The following is a 17,500-nucleotide window of genomic DNA, read 5'->3' as shown; positions in this document are numbered from 1 at the left end:
TTATATAGGAATGCGAAAAAAATTTTGTTGAAATGAAGAAATGTTTGCAAAGAAAAAAGAAAAAAAAATGAAGAAAAAGAAAGAAAGAAAGGAAAGGAAAGGAAAGAAAAGAGAAGGGGGGAAAAAAAGAAGAGAGAAAAAAAAATATAAGAAAACGCGAAGAAAGACGACGATAGGAATATGGCGATGAAGAGGGAAGGCGAGAGGGGTTGAGCAAAGGGGCTAAGGGGGAGAGAGGTTTTAAAAATACGTGACGCTAACTCAATTATGACGCACCCGTTTCCACGGCCTGGGAAACGACTTAAGCGAGGAAAAATGTCCTCGCTTGCCAATTAACGTAAATTAGCTAATTAATACTCGATCGCAATGTCTTATAATACTTATTCCTTTAAAAATTTTCATTCTCTTAAATCTATTCCTTTAAGGTGGGTTCCTTATTGCATTGAATGCCATGACATATGTATTTTTTAAAAATTGACATAAGGATGAAAAAAACAAAGAAGAATTCATTTAAGAAAAATAATTCATTTAAGAAATAAGAAATTTCTTTTTTTTTCTTTTTTTTAATTCCCTTTTTTCTCTTTCTTTGTTTTTTTTTTTTGTTTTTGTTTTTTTCTTTTTTTCTTTTTTTTTTGTTCCTCTCTTTTTCAATTAATTCAAAATAAAATCTCTACAAGCACGTATATATATTTACATATATATATATATTTTCTTTTTTTTTTTTTTTTTTTTTTTTTTTCATTGAGTAACATAGACAGAAATATATATATATATATATATATATATATATATATATATATATATATGTAGATGTATTAAGATTTTACGATCAAAGAGGTTGCAGCATCCCGTCGGATGCTGTGTTCTAACAACTTCGTTCGATATAATCGTCTCGATGGCCTTTAAGTTCGAGAAAAATGACGCAACTAAAGGAGTGCACACGGTGATCTGGTGTCTTATAATTGCCTCTCTCGTCGGTAATGCGAGATTAGAACCTTGAATGGAACGTTTTTTCCTTTTTTTTTTTGTTTTTTTTTGTTTTTTTTCGTCTTTTTTTCGTCTTTATACATACATATTATACGACGCTATTACTTTGGCAGAGGATACTTTTTATCTTTTCTTCTTTTTATTTTTGTTTTTTTTTTTTGTTTTTTTTTTTTCTTTAACAAATATCAAACATTACACAAGGAGGAGGGATGGGATTAAGAAAATTTTTAACTAATCAAATTTTGTACAAAAAATTTCGAGATTGTCCCTTCCTCCGTCTCTCTCTCTCTCTCTCTCTCTCTCTCCACCAAACCTCCCCCCCCTCGCCCCACGGCCCCATCAGTACTCAGTTCAATTCCCGTAAGAAAAATTGTTGATCGTTAAGAGTATTTTTTTTTCTTTTTTCTTTCTTTCTTTTTGCCCGCTCCTCCCTGACCGTTCGCTCATTAAGAAGATTAAATGGTTTTGAAAATATTATAAATTAAAAATCGTTATAATGCCGTATCTGAAAACGATTGTAGAAATGCAAGAGAGTTGGATATATTCATATTCTCGTGCGGCGTCGGTTCTACATGCCAGCCGGCTTATCGCTAACTCTCAATTATATGAGAGTTATCTCTGGATGTGTAGTAAAGGGTACCGTGTTTATTTCTACTGATACGGGGGTCCGATAAAATCGACTGTTTTTTAATTCCCATGAGAGTTCTCTATGAGAATTTATGTATCTCTCCCTCTATCTCTTTCTCTCTCTCTCTCTCTCTCTCTCTCTCTCTCACTGTCTCTCTCTTTTTTTTCCTTCTCTATCCATATTTACATTAACTCCTGAAAGTTTACCTTTAATGAAACACATTTTTATTCTCAAGCTATCGAATACGTTTGTTCGATTTTACATTATATCCCTATTATAGATTAAATCTGTATCCATTATTTGATCGTCTTATTAATCGTATTGATAATATTGATATTAAAAAAAGAAAAAAAAAAACAAAAAAACAAAAATAAAAAAATAAATAAATAGAAGATTCCTTTATCTGTTTACGTCGAACAAATCGAAATTATTTGACTGGTTCGATCGTTTAATTTCTTTTTAAATGAACCTTATCGATATTTGTCGATCACGTAGATTAATCATTTTTTTTTTCTTTTCTCTTTTTTTTTTTCATCTCGAATTGATAAGATACGATTAAATTCGTTTACTTATTATTATTATTATTATTATTATTATTATTATTATTTTTTTTTTTTTTTTTTTTTTTGTTTTGTTTCCAATCGGATTTAATAGTGTCGATTTAAAAAGAAAAGAAGAAGAAAAATTAAAGAGACAAAAGTTTCCCCCACCAATCCCCACATTAGAAAGTTGAAATTATTTCGAGAGTATATATATATATATATATTCTTTTTTTTTTTTTTTTTTTTTTGAAATATCACTTATCGATATATCTTTCGATCGAAAGTTACGTTCGATAGATCTCGTTCGAGATGAAACAAAAGAAAAAAAAGGAAACGAAAGGAAAGAAAAAGAAAAAGAATTTCTTTTTACATTTACGAGAGGAGTTTCGTGAAGCGACTTTCCCAAAAGGATTTTTATTCTAACGAAGAAAAAGAAAAAAAAAAAAAAAAAGAAACAAGAAAAAGAAAAAAAAAGAGAAGAAAAAAACGAAAAAAAGAAAAAAAAAAGGCGTGTTAGAAATGTAGTCACGTTACAAACGTTTTAGGTTGAGTAGGTTTTACTAGCAAAAACATTAGTAGTAGTAATAGTAATAGTAGTAGTAGTAATAGTAGTAGTAGTAGTAGTAGTAGTAGTATTAACGTAAGTCGTAAGTCGATGTAAACGAGGTGTAAAAGACTTTAAAAATTTTTTTTTGCGTATCTAGGTAAACCATGAACGAGCGCGCGCGCGCTCACACTCCCGACCAAGCTCAGCGTTTGCGACGAACCATCGCCGTGAAAACCGCCTTGTTAGTGGGCCCACGCTAATTACAAACGGCTCTTTCGGTTTACACACGGATTTAACGCCCCTCTTATTTCAAAGAGCCCGAAAATATACGAGACTCTATTCGAATATCTCGAAAGTTCACGTCGATTTTTATCGGCCCGTTTGTCGTTGTGATCGATCGATCAATTTAAAAAAATTATTTTTCTCTATCCTTTTTCCTCCCTTTTTTTCTCGTCTCTTTCCTCTCTTTCTCTCTCTCTTTCTCTCTACTTTTTTTTTTTCTTTTACGATCAATCTGTCATTTCAAACGTTCACTCGTTTGTTTATATATAGGATATATTTATATGTGTATGTATATATATATATATATATATATTATTATATTAAAATTGTGATTAATATTATACAATTGAAGATAGAAGTGATAAAATTGTTATATAAAAATTATTATATAATATTATTTCAATAAATTTGTCACAAAAAATAATAAATTATTATCGTAAAATATCATCGGATACAATAAAAAATTAGTATTATATTACATTATATAAATATATATTTATTGCTTTAACAATGTTTTATTACTTGTATCTTCACACTTAATATTATATTAATTCATATATTATACATATATATATATATATATATATATATATATATATTGTGTTATACATATAGTATAATAAATATTCGTATATTATATTTCTATATCACATATAATTTATATATAAAATATATATATATATATATATCTAAAAAAGAAAACATATCTTCACTTCTCTAATTTGATCATTGTACGATATTTCGATATACAGTATATACAAAAAAAGAAAAAGAAAAAAAAAAAATAGAAAAAAAAAGTAAAAAAAATAAAAATAAAGGAAAAAAATCAGAAAAAGAATAAAAAGAAATTGAAACGAGTATGATCAAGATGAAGTTCGATTAATCAAAGAAAGAAAATACGAAAGTGGGAGCGAGAGAGAGAGAGAGAGAGAGAGAGAGAGAGAGAGAGAGAGAGGTGGCAGCAATCACGTCCGTCACGTTCTCGTTCAGGACCCTGGGTTAAAGTTTTATGAAGTCATCTTCTTGGAAAGAAAGGGATATACGTCCCATTCGAAAGCCGTCACACGTTTTAACATCGGCAGTGTTATTTTAAGGCCAGCCTTAGAAATAAAGCTCACTCGGTAGATCGAATAGAAACGAGAAGGGTTGCTGATGATGATGGTGGTGGTAATGATGATGACGATGATAATGGTATTGGTGGTATTATTGAGTGTGGCGAGGGTTAGAGGTGAGATTAGAAAAATGGAATGGGAATAGGGTTAGGAGATTGGGCCGGGGGAGGGGAGGGGTGGGATGAGACGAGGGAAAGGAGTTTAGGTAAAAATTCGAATCTTTAAACGTTGCCCATCGTTTTATTTACTTCTGCCAAGTCAGCGGATTATCTGGCCTAACGCAATCAATTTTATTTTCTTTCTCTTCTTCTTTTTTCTTTTCTTTCTTTTTGTTTTGTTCAGTTTCACTTTCCCTTGCCTCATTATTTCCTACTTTTAACGAGAGTGCCGATAATGATATTCTTAATATTTCCTTTTTTCTTTTTTCTTCTTCTTCTTCTTCTTCTTTTTCTTTTTATCGTCATCTTAAAACCATGAAAATTTGGACGAAAGGAATTATTTGAAGGATAGGTGAAAAAAAATCGCTTCCAATGAAGATAATGTCTACTAATTGCAGGGGCTCCGGCGACAAAAGGGCGGCACACGTGAAGAGACCAATGAATGCTTTTATGGTGTGGGCACAGGCTGCCAGGCGGAGATTGGCCGATCAACATCCACAACTTCATAATGCCGAACTGTCGAAAACATTGGGAAAATTATGGCGGTGAGTTTGATACGTTCAAATACATACGTTCCTTTGCTGTAATGAAAATATTTATAGAGAAATTGTAACAAACAAAAGGAGAAAGAAAATAATAATCTTTTTTAATTTTTATTACAAGAGAATTATGAATTTTCATTTAAAATATATCTATAATAAAAAGATTGATTGATTGATATACATATGTCTATATATAAATAAATAGTGATTTTATATATATTTATATTTATATATATACATATATATATATATTTATGATATTTTAAGGTGACATATTTATTTTTCAATGTAAAATATTCTTGTAATATTTTGCAATCCTATAATAATAAAAAAAAAAAAAATATATATATATATATATATATATATATATATAAAATATTCCTATAATAAAAAAAATTTATATGTATATAATGATGATAAAATAGTGATCTTTGAAAATGTTAGATAATAGAAAATAAATATATATATATATATAATTTAATCATACATTTAATCAACATATAAAATATTATTATATATTATATATATGTTTTCGATATTTGAAAATAACACGCTTATCATACGTTATTACGTTCGTATATATAAATGAAAGGGATAAAATTTTTTTTCTCTCATTTTCTTTATTTCTTCTTCTTTTTTTTTTTCCTATTTTTTTTACGAAACATTTCGAGATAACAGATTCGATTTCGTTTTCTTATTATTCAAATCGTATTTGTGTCTGTTAAAGAATTTCCGTTTCGCGGTTAGTCGGAAAGGCACCGTCCCGATAAAATTAATCGGCACCACGTGTCTTCAATCGGCTGCCTTTCCATTCTCAATCAGATAAGAACGATTCTCACAGATGCGAACTTGGCAAGCTGCGAGCACCCGGCCATGTAGAAAGACGAGAATCGTCTTTCATGATCTTTTAAGCGCGAACCAAGAGCGTTTTACTTCGTGGAAAAAAAAAATATATATATATATATATTTTATTTTTTATTATCATCAACAATCTTTAAAAGACAAATTCGTCGTATTTTTTTCTAACAAATCTTACAATATATCAATATATTAATTATTGAAAATTATCATAGAAAAATTGATTAATACAAAAAAGAAAAAAGAAATTCATTAGATTCGTTAGAAGGGACGTTACTTGTATCAATTTTTTATTTCTTTTTTTTTTTTTTTTTTTACGAACAAACAAGTCGTACAATATTGAAAATTATCATAGAAAAATTGATTAATACAAAAAGGAAAAAAGAAATTCATTAGATTCGTTAGAAGGGACGTTATTTGTATCAATTTTTTTTTTTATTTTTTTTTTTTTTTTTTTTTTTACGAACAAAAATGCATATATATATATATATATATATATATATAATATTAAAGACACGTTCTTACCACGTGGCGCCAAAGCTTACACGTGGTATGTTACAAGTGTGTGTCCTCCCCCCACCCTCCCCCTGTTGCTCGAAAGAAATAATGTGAATCGTGCATTGGACTCATGAGTGACGAATGTATTCAACATTTAACCGATACTTCGTGTGATCTAGATCCTTGAAAAACTTCGAACACGTCAGAAAATAAAAAGAAAAAAAAAAAAAAAGAGAAAACAAAATTAAATCGTTCGAAGTATCAACTTAAACGAGTACGGGATCCATAAAATAAAGTTGAAACATTCGGAGTAGGTTTGGATGTTTTGATAAAAATGAAAAAAAAAAGAATAAGAAAAGAGTAAAAGGAAAAAAGAAGAAGGAAAGAGAAAAGAGAAAGATTAAAATGAAAGGAAATGAAAAGAAAAAGAAAAAAAAAGAAAAATAAGGATGGAAAGGAGAGAAGAGGGGTAAGAAAGAAAAAAGAAAAAAGAAAGAGAAAAAAAAATAGGAAGAGAAGAGAAAGGAAAGAATTTTAACAAAAATTATAAAACAAAATTAATGTTTCTTTTTATAATAAAATTATAAAATAAAAAAATATCATTCGATTAAATCGAATCGATATATTATATTTTAAACGTTACAGTCGATAGGATATATATATATATATATATAATATTTGTTATTATATAATTTATTGTTATTATTATTACATAATATTTTATTATCATTTATCGTATAATATCGTCATAAAGTATAATTCCTTTCTTTCTTTTATTTTTTTCTCTCTTTTTTTTTCTTTTTTTTATTTTTTTTTCCTTTATAAAGACCAATAGAAATTCTTTTCTTCCTTTTTGTTATTTCAAATTGTGAAAGTAGAAAGAGATACGGTCGGACTTAGGCGTACGCGTATTTAACTAAAAATAAAATTCAAAGAGGAGAGAGAAGGGATGACTCGAAGACGATTTCATTTCCTGGTTGGGACTAACGAGGGGCCCCCAGCGAGCCCTCACAAGAGATCATCAGAGGACCCGCCGACAAGGCCCCCCATCGCGAATCATTTTATTATATACCGACTTCGATCGCAATTCGATCCGATCCGATCCGATCCGATAGCCGATAGTCGATCCGATAGCCGATCGATTTCCCAATGAAACCTTCGTCTCACTTGTCTCGAAAGTGGAACGAATAAATGCGGAAGAATTATCTATGGGGCATCGTTTTAATATATATGTATATATATATATATATATATATATATATATATATATATATAATATCAATTTTCGATTATCTTATCTTCAATGTAAATTCAATGATAATTGAAAAAATTTTGATGAAATTAAAGAGAGAGAGAGAGAGAGAGAGAGTGAGAGAGGAGGAGGGGGACGTAGAGGACGGAGGTTAGCAAATAGTTCTTTTTATTTTATTTTTTTTTTCTTTTTTTTTTTTTTTTTTTTTTTTTTTACCTCTTAAAAAGTAATTATTTAGCACCTTTGAAATGGGCCTAATGTCAATTAACACAATTTACTTTGGAATGTGAATTATTTTGAGAATACTGTCAGTGAACTTTTACTGTCAATGACTAAGACGATTTAAAAATATACATATCATCGGGCCGGTCAAAAGTCCCTAATGTTTGGGACAAATGTTTATCTCTAATGGGGTCAAATGTTTATCTCTAATTGTTCAATCGAGATCGTGTTCGTTTGAAAAGTTTGTTCTTTCGTTGAAAAAGTCTACGATATTATTTTAATATTAAATAATGGCTATTACGGTATTCGTGTAGATTTGCATTTTCCAAATGATGCATGGAAAAATTTCATTATCACGATAATTTTAAATTGTATTTATTTAGAAAAATTTATGGAAAAAAAAAAAAAAAAAAAAAAAAGAAAAAAAAAAGAAGAAAAAAAAATACCCCGCAAATTATTTTAATGCACGAGCTCGCTTACGCGTTGTGCGTTTTTTTTTTTTTTATGTCTGCTGTATTCGTATGTTCTCATTTTATAATCTAGGAAAAAAAAAAAGAAAAATCTCACGAAGATGAATTAGACGGAATAATATATCTCTGTCTCGATTCTAACTTATAATATTTCATGTGATAAAATACGATTCACTGTATACGTACTTTAGTTTTCTTCTTTTGATTTCTCATAAAGAGTAAGGAAAAAAGAAAACGAAAACGAAAAAGAAAAAAAAAAAAAAAAAAAAAAGAAAAAGAAAAGAAATAAACAAAACTGAAATTACCTATTAGATCATGATTTTCGACGTGATAAATGGGACTCGTCGAAAAAAATTTATCTTACGAAATTTACCTTCAATTAGCACGAATTAATAAGGACGAAAAAATGGATGGGGGAGAAGTAGTGAAGGAGGTGGAGGAGGAGGAGAGAAAGAGTAAGAGAAAAAGAAAAGAAAACATAATTAAGAAGGAAAAGAAAGAAAAGAGGTGGAGGAGAAAGGAAAAGAAGAGAAACGAGAGAAAAGAGAAAACAAAGAAAGGAAAAGCAAGGAGTAAAAGAGACGGAGAAAAGGGGAAAAAGAGGGGAAAAAAAAGGAAAGAAAGAAGAGAAAGAAAGAAAAAAGAGAAAGAAAACGGCAGGTTCGGAAAAATTCACCTGACAGGGACAAGGAAGGTATTGTTGTTATGAGATAGATAGTCTTGATGGTGGGCCTTTATCTCAAGCAGGAACCGGCCAGCAGCTGCCAGCACGCGCCAAGGATGAACCGTGATATCTGTTTTCTTTTTGTCGGCAAACACGCCTTCTAATATCTTCAATGGTGATATACCTTACAAACGGACGACGCGACGAATCGTTCTTCAACGAAAATTTTTACGGCTATGGAAGAGATTTATTTCTGGCACCAATATACCTACACCTGGATATCCTGGAAATATATATACATATACATATATATGTGTGTGTGTGTGTGTGTATGTAATGTGTATGCGGATGAGAATGTATTTGACTTTATCTTAGAATAACTTGAAGAAGTGAGTATGTTCGCGAAGGAAAAAAAAAAAAAAGAAAGAGAAAGAAAAAAGAAGAGAAAGAAAGAAAGAAAAAAAGAGAGATAACAAATGATCGATGAAATTGATCTAATCGCGTCGATTAATTCTAAGTGTTATTGTTTTATCTTTTTTCTTTTTTTTCTAGTATTCATCCTTCATAATAATTTTTAGTTTCTTCCTTTTTTTTTCTTTTCTGTTTTTTTTTTTATTTTTTTTTTTTTTTAAGTAATAGAGAAATAGAGAGAGAGAGAAATTTTCGTATGACGAATAAAAAAATATGCATGTACATATATAGATATGCTTGTTGTGTGTGTGTGTGTGTGGTTTTTTTTTTATTTATTTATTTATAAATTCAATTTCTTATATATATATATATATATATATTTTTTTTTTTTTCATCATTATATTATATTTCAATATGAAGAAGAACAGAGAGAAACTTTTATACAACGAAAAAAGGTTTTTAAACAACGATTGGATAAAAAAAAAAAAAAAAGAAAAAAGAAAAAAGAAAGAAAGGAAGAATAGACAAAGAAACAAAGAAAGAGAAAGGAACAGGAAACGAAATGAATAAAATCGAATAAATGAATAAATAAACCTTTTCTTTTTCTTTTTTTTTTTTAAACAATCTTTACAAGATCATACAGGATTTCAATGATTTATAATTAAATTGTATTGAACGTAACGTGAAAATAGAATTGAATTTTGATAGAAAGTGACGATACCATTATATGATAAGAAGAGTGTTAAGAAGAGTGTAGTAAACCTAATTGGTTGATCCTGTGTTGCATCTGGCGTTTGAAAAAGAGGCTGCGATGAGGAGAAGCTATCGTGTTGGTTGGTTGGTTGGTTGGTTGGTTGGTAGGCCGAAGAACAGGAAAAGAAAAAGAAAAAGAAAACAGAAAAAAAGAAAGAGAAAGAGAGAGAGAGAGAGAGAGAGAGAGAGATAGAAAGAAAAAGCAAAAGAAATAGAAAAAACGTCAAACTGAGACAGAGTCCATTGACCAGATGCTACTCTCTCCTCTCTCTCTCTCTCTCTCTCTGTCTTTCTTTCTGTCACACTCTATCTATCTATCTCTATTTCTTTCTCTTTCTCTCTCTCTCTCTTTCACTCACTTTCTCTCTGTCTCTCTCTCTCTCTCTCTCTATCTCTCTCTCTCTACTGTTAAAGACACATGACAAAACATATATCCGTTAAACTCGAGGATGCAAAACGTTGCATTTAATGCACATACGTACATACATTCGAGCTGGTCAAGAGCTCTGCAAGACTGTGGGATTTAAATTTCTAAGAGACAGATATACACGAAGTAATGTATATTGGTACTTCGTGGAAGGAAGAGAGACAGAAAGACAGAAAGAGAGAGAGAGAGAGAGAGAGAGAGAGGGAGAGAAAGAAGTTATGTTTGTACAATAGATGAGTTAGATTGATAAGATCGATAGGAATCTAAGCAACGTCTTGGTTTAGTTTCTAATTCTTATCTCTTATCATTCGAAGAAACTATTACTCCCGTCTGATTTTCATCTTCTTATTTTATCTTGACAGAACGAGAGAGAGAGAACGAGAGAACGAGAAAGAGAGAGAGAGAGAGAGAGAGAGGAGACTAATTAAAGCGAGATTTGATCTTCTTAGAATTCATTAGAGTAACAATCACGAGAATTAAATATCGTATGAAGGAGAGACAAATATCTTCTTTTATTCTTTTTTTTACAATTATTACATTTAAAAAATGTAATGTAATATGATCGTACGAACGTTTAAAAATGAGAGATCATTAAAAGAATTTCAAAAGCGAAGGGAACAAAAATTAATTCTAAAAATAAAAATGACGAATAAACGACGAGTAAACGTAAAATAATTGTTAATAATTAGGAAATAATTGTTAATAATTAATGATAATCGTTAATATAGGAACATGAATTGTTTCGTTAAATAATTCGTACCTAAGTTCGTGAATTAATCGTCATTCCTTCTTTAGAAGAAAAAAAAAAAAAAAAAAAAAGAGAGAAAAAAAAAAATAGAAATGCGATCGTCAGATCGTAAGGATCGTATTAAAAACGAAAATATTAGAAAAGAGTTTTTGATAAGGAGAATGACAAATGAAAACTTTTCAATGATTTGAATTTATCATATGTACGTCGAAAAAAAAAAAAAGGTGTTCTTACATTTTTGCGATCGTAAAAGTGATCCTAAGATGATCGATCGATCGTGAATCTTTATTACACGTGATATGATATATTACGAAGAGATAAATAAATAAATGAAAAGAGAACAAATAAATAAACAAACAAACAAACAAACAAAAAATATATATATATATATATATATATATATAAAAGAAAAAAAGAAAAAAAATAAAAAGCCAAATATATATATATATATATATATATGTAAAAAGATAAAGAGAGAGAGAGAGAGAGAGAAAGAGAGAGAGAGGAAAAAAGAAACGAGAAAAGAAAAGTGAAATATATGGATAGGTCGAACGAAGAGGAAAAAAAGAAAAAGAGAAAGAAAGAAAAGGCAAAAAGGAAAAGGAAAGGGGCAAAAAAAAAAAGAAAAGAAATAATGGAAAAGAAGAAGGAAAAAGAGATTTTTAAGAACACTTTCGTGACTCCATATTATACCGGAAAACCTTATCGTTCTTTAGGGGTCTTTAAGGAGAGCCCAGTGGGAACGTAAACACAAAACCTTTCTGTCTCTCTCTCTCTCTCTCTCTCTCTCATTCTTTCTCTTATTTTCTAGTATACACATAGAAACATATACATACATACCACATATATATATATATATATATGTACATATATGGACACCATGGTTATGGCTTTCGCGCGTTTCTTTACGAGCTTAGACTTCTCGAGACTTAACGCCCAGAGTCCAGGAACACTAACCAGACGCAATCTCGCAAGTCGCACCTTCTCTTCACTCTTCCTCGAAAAGAAGAGAGAATCGGATGCTGATAGAAACGTTTCGAGACTCCTTTACAAGACGACCTCTCCTCTCTCCCTCTTCGTCCCTTCGTCACCTTCAACGAACTCCTCCTCCATCTCCTTATCCTTGCACTCCCTTGATCCACCACCATCACCATCACCACCATCACCACCCTCTCTCCCTCCTTCCTCCTGCCACTGAAACGATCTTCACGGCTCTCAACCGAATCGTCTTTTGAGAGAATATGCGGTGCATGCGTCATACGTGAATCACGTTAATCCGACGACAGCTATAAAACCGAACGCCCTTTTATGCTTGAACGTTGCTCCTTGAATAAGTTTCAATATGTATGTTGATATTTAATGTTATCCGTTCTTGATATTATTCGAGGACTAAATTAAGAGCGAGCTAATAGATCTTTTTTCTTTTTTCTTTTTTTTTTTTTTTTTTTGTTTCTTTTTTTCTTTTGTTTTTCTCACTTTCTTTTTCTTTCTCCCATTTTTTTTTTTTTTTAATTTACGAAACAATTTTTCTTTACTTTCTTCCCTATCCCACAACGCTACCCATTCTTTTCTCCTCTTTCTTTCTTTCTTTCTTTCTTTCTTTCCGTTATTATCGAGAACGAACGAAAGTGTTGATTTGTTTGTTTGTTTGTTTGTTTGTTTTTTTTTCTATAAGAGGAATTCTATTTTTTGTCTTTTTTCTTTATTGTCCTCGTCGTTACGTTTTCGTTCGAACAAAATTTCAATCCTCGTAAGATAATTCATTAAAATAATATATATTATAAATATTCTAATATATATATATATATATGTTTTTTTTTTGGATCATAAATTGATTGGATTAAAAGAAAAAATTAATTTATTATTAAATTATAATATATAATAGTTCTTTATTTTGACAACTTTATTATAAAATATAAAGAATGGAATTGTCGAAAGTGTAACTTTGATGATTCAAATTATTATCGAGACAAAAATTAACTTGTCATTAAATTATAATAATAAATAAAAAATATATATATATATATATAAAATAGATTAAAAAATTATAACAGAGATCGTATATCTAAGAAATATATGAAAATTTTACAACGAACGATTTAAATATAATTTGTAAGAATAACGATATAATATTGTAATATGATGTAATATAATTTGAACAATTTAAACGAACAATTTAAACGAACTATATATATATATATATTTATTTTTATTTTTGTTTTTTTTTTTTGTTTTTTTTTTCTTTAGGCGACTTTCCGATAACGATAAAAAGCCATTTATCGAAGAAGCCGATCGCCTTCGCGTGATACACAAACGTGAACATCCGGATTACAAATATCAGCCAAGACGGCGAAAACCAAATGGACCGTCGGGTCGTGACAGTTCACCGTCAAGAAGTCAAAGTAATTTGATATTTAGCGTGTCAAAGTCCTTAAAACAAGAGGACATGAGTCCTAGAGGTGTACAAGGGCCAAATTCACCTCAGAGCGGTGCTAATTCTTCTTCGCCATCGACGACCCCCAATCAAGGATTGTCATTACCAACACCACCTACAACGCCTAGGGGTCAACATTACGTCAATCAGGTAATTTATAAATTTATGAAAAATTATTATTACATATTTTTCTTTGTTGTCCTTTTTTACTTTTTTCTTCTTAATCATAAAGTCTAAATTTTTTATTTATAAATTTCGATTAAAACTTTCGTACGATTTTATTTAGATCCTTTAATACTACATAAAAAAAAAACTTTCACGTTACACCCTTTAGCTTTGTTAGTTTTTATTTGAATCGTTCGTTTGAAAGAAAGAAAGAAAGAAAGAAAGAAAGGAAGGAAGGAAGGAAGGAAGGAAGAAAGAAAGAAAAAAAAAATAGAAACAGAACCGTATCGCGTATGGATTTTGTTCTGATAGGGTAATCAACATCAACAAAACAATACGTTTTATCATCAAGAATTGGTAAACAGTACGACGTCGGTCGAATCACCACAATCATCAGGGGTTGATTTTCGATATATCGAAGTTGGAGATGGTTTACCAGTCGAGGAGAGTCAATTGAATGGCCTTGGGACATTTGGATTGAATCTACCATTGAGTTTACAAGAGTGCGAGGTCGAAAGCAACGAGTTGGACCAATATCTACCACCTCAGGTTGCACCTGTGCAATATCCACCTGTACCAACTACTACAACGAATCAATGGATATTGAATAGGTAGAGTAAAATAATAAAAAAAAAAAAAAAAAAAAAAAAAAAAAAGAATAAAAATAAAATAAAATAAATAAATAAATAAAACTAAAAGATAATAAAGATATGAAAGAAGTTTCTCTGCTTAAAGAAAAAAAAAGGGGAGGGAGAGAAAAAAAAAAGAAAAAAATTGCAAGGAACATTAAAACCCGTGACGATTTATTTCATCCACATTTATATATATATATATATATATATATATATATATATATATATATATATATAGATTTATAATTATTGAGATTTAATTCATTTGAGAATTGTTGTCCCGAGTTTTATTTTCATTTTTATTTTTTCATCTTATCTGTCCATATATTTGCATATATATGTGTACGTGTGTATCTATGTATATATGTATGTATTTATGTATGTACGTTAGTATGTATGTATGTGAGCATGTATGTGCGTGTACGTGTAAAAATGTATGTTTCACAGATACGAGGAAGAAACCGAGAGGCCTAGCAAACGTCATTGTACCGAACATCCAATCAATGAAATTACTTGGGAAGATAGAACCCAAGAGATGGTTAGGTATCACGAATTGCAGCCGCCATTACCACCGGTTGGTCACATAGCGCCATTACACAATCCACCACATCATTCGATGCAAATGGGCCATACACATGTATCATCCGCACCTTATGCCCAATATCATCGATACGGCGTCGAGGCCTGGCCCAATTATTTATAAATTTATAGACGCTTTTTTTTTTTTCTTTTTACTTCTTTCCTTTCCCTCCAACCCTCTTTTCTATCACTCTTTCTCTACTTTTTTTTTTCCTCACGAAGTCGAACGTTTCTCTTCTTCCCTTTTTTTCTTTTTTCTTCATTTATTCCTTTTTTTTTTTTTTCTTTCTTTCTTCCATAAAGTGATCAACACGATACGATCGTTAATTCGAATTGTATTTTATCGTTGAAGTATATGTTATTCTCTCTCTCTCTCTCTCTCTCTAACTTGCAGTTCGTCTTTGTCGATCAAAGAGAGAGAGAGAGAGAGAGAGAGAGAGAGAGAGAGAAAGAGTGATCATTCAGGAGGGAATGAAGAGTGTTAAAAAAAAAAAAAAGAGAAAAAAAAAGTAACAATAAAGATATATCGTCGATCGATCGTTTCGAATTTTTGAAAAATATTTCTCTGCTGTACTTTCCTTTCTTCATCTTTACTTTCTCTTTCTCTCTCTCTCTCTCTCTCTCTTTTTTTTTTCTGTTTAATCATCCTTGTCAAAATCATTCGTTCGAGAGACAAAAATTACAGTATTAACAGTACTCGTGCCGAAAAAATTCTCGTTTGTTTTTCTATTCTTTTTCTTTCTTTCTTTCTTTCTTTCTTTCTTGCGTTCTTTCGTTCTTTCTTTCTTTCTTTCTTTCTTTCTAATTCAACGGAGAGAAAATAATTAGTAGCAATAGGAGTATTAGTAATAGTAATAGTAATAGTAATAGTCATAGTAATAGTAATAGTAATAATACTAGTAGTAGTGATAGTAATAATAGTAATAGTAATAGTAGTGTTAGTAATATAGAAATGGTAGTAAGAAATTGACATACTCCATGACATCATTCCATGACAGGCGGCCATTCCAAAGCGAAGAATTTCAGGCTAAACAAATAGCCGGAGCTGTTGATTATATACCTACGTATATATGTACTATATATATAGATATATATATATATATATGTACAAACATACATACATATATACATATATAAATGTATGTATGTATGTATACCCTGCGGCAAATTTAAATGTAATAATAATAATAATAATAATAATAATAATAATAATAATAATAATAATAATAATAATAATAATAATAATAATAATAAAAATAATAATAATAATGATAATAATAAAAATAATAATTAAAAATATCTAAAAATAATAATACATACATATATATATATATATATATATATATATATATACATACATGTATTTAGTTATATATATGTATATAAAGCTCGTGAACTCTCTATAAACCAAATAATGATTGATACAGAGGCCTGTGTATGGTTTATTATACACCGTGTCACGAGCACGTTGTACATACATACGTCGTATACGCGAACGTTCTTCAAATAAACCGATGAAATACGAGTCGATTCGTTCTGATACTACCAGAGAGAGAAATCAATGTATATATGTACGTATGTATGTATGTATGTATGTATGTATATATGTATATTCTCTTGGGAGCAATTGATTAAACTATCCAATGAAATTCAACGATTGAATCGTTTTCATCGATTTCTATTGAAAATTTGAAGGAAAAAATTTATCGTGACGTGATTTTATTTATTTATCTTTTTTTTTTCTTTTTCTTTTTCTTTATTTCTTTTTCTTTTTTTTTTTTCTTTCCCCTCTCTCTCCAGAGATCATCGCGTTTCTTTATTTATTTATTATTTTTTCTACCTTTTTTTCTCTTTATTTTTCTTTTTTTTTTCTCACTCGATTAATTAATTATTATTACTCGCAAATTCACGTCTCGACCTTTTTCTTCTTCTTATTTTTTTTTCTCTCTTAATTCTTCTCCGTTATTATCGTTATTATTATTATTATTATTATTATTATTATTATTATTATTATTATTATCATTATCATTATCATTATTATTATTATTATTATTATTATTATTATTATTATTATTATTATTATTATTATTATTAATTAATTAATTAATTAACCACAGTAGAATTTGTTTCTTTTTTTGTGTTTTTGTTTTTTCTTTTTTCTTTCTTTTTTTTTTTTTTTTTTTTTCTTTTCGTTTGTTTCTTTTAATCTAACGCGTTAAAAGGACATAATAATTTAACACACATTCGTCAAGCTGTTCTACAAAATCGTGCTTTTGTACTTATCGTTAGATATTTATTTTTATTAAAGGGCCGAGTCAAAGGTTTTGTCTTTCAATAGGTCGACCAAAGGAAGTTTCTTCTGAATGATTTTAAAAAAAGAAAAAGAAAAGAGGAAGAACTATCGATTCTTCTCGAGACATTTCTTTTTTCTTCTTTTTTTTTTTTTTTTTTTCTCAGAATCGTACATTTTGTTTTCCTCTATTGTTTCGTTTATCTTTTCTGTCTTCTTTATCACGGAACGAAAAAAAAACATTACCAATGAAAAAGATCAACTTTGGAAAATATTCGCGAGCACGATTCACGCTTGAA

General features: G+C 29.5%; 1 protein-coding gene across 3 annotated transcripts in view; it reads left to right on the top strand.

Moving 5' to 3' along the window:
- The window catches only part of LOC118441334 (transcription factor Sox-9-B), a 17,511-nt gene extending 2,298 nt beyond the window's left edge, over positions 1 to 15,213 (top strand). For 2 of the 3 annotated variants that reach the window (XM_035865571.2, XM_035865566.2), the window contains 4 exons: positions 4,655 to 4,801; positions 13,349 to 13,685; positions 14,013 to 14,311; positions 14,780 to 15,213. In XM_035865571.2, the coding sequence (XP_035721464.2) occupies positions 4,655 to 4,801; positions 13,349 to 13,685; positions 14,013 to 14,311; positions 14,780 to 15,035 (1,039 nt within the window). In that variant the 3' untranslated portion in view covers positions 15,036 to 15,213. The remainder of the gene's footprint in view (positions 1 to 4,654; positions 4,802 to 13,348; positions 13,686 to 14,012; positions 14,312 to 14,779) is intronic. The other variant, XM_035865567.2, reaches the window with a different exon arrangement.
- Positions 15,214 to 17,500: the final 2,287 nt, after the last annotated feature.

The sequence above is a fragment of the Vespa mandarinia genome, chromosome 11 (genome assembly GCF_050613455.1).
Source record: "Vespa mandarinia isolate Hongniang chromosome 11, ASM5061345v1, whole genome shotgun sequence".
NCBI lineage: Eukaryota > Metazoa > Arthropoda > Insecta > Hymenoptera > Vespidae > Vespa > Vespa mandarinia.
This window is presented reverse-complemented; position numbering and strand designations above follow the sequence as displayed.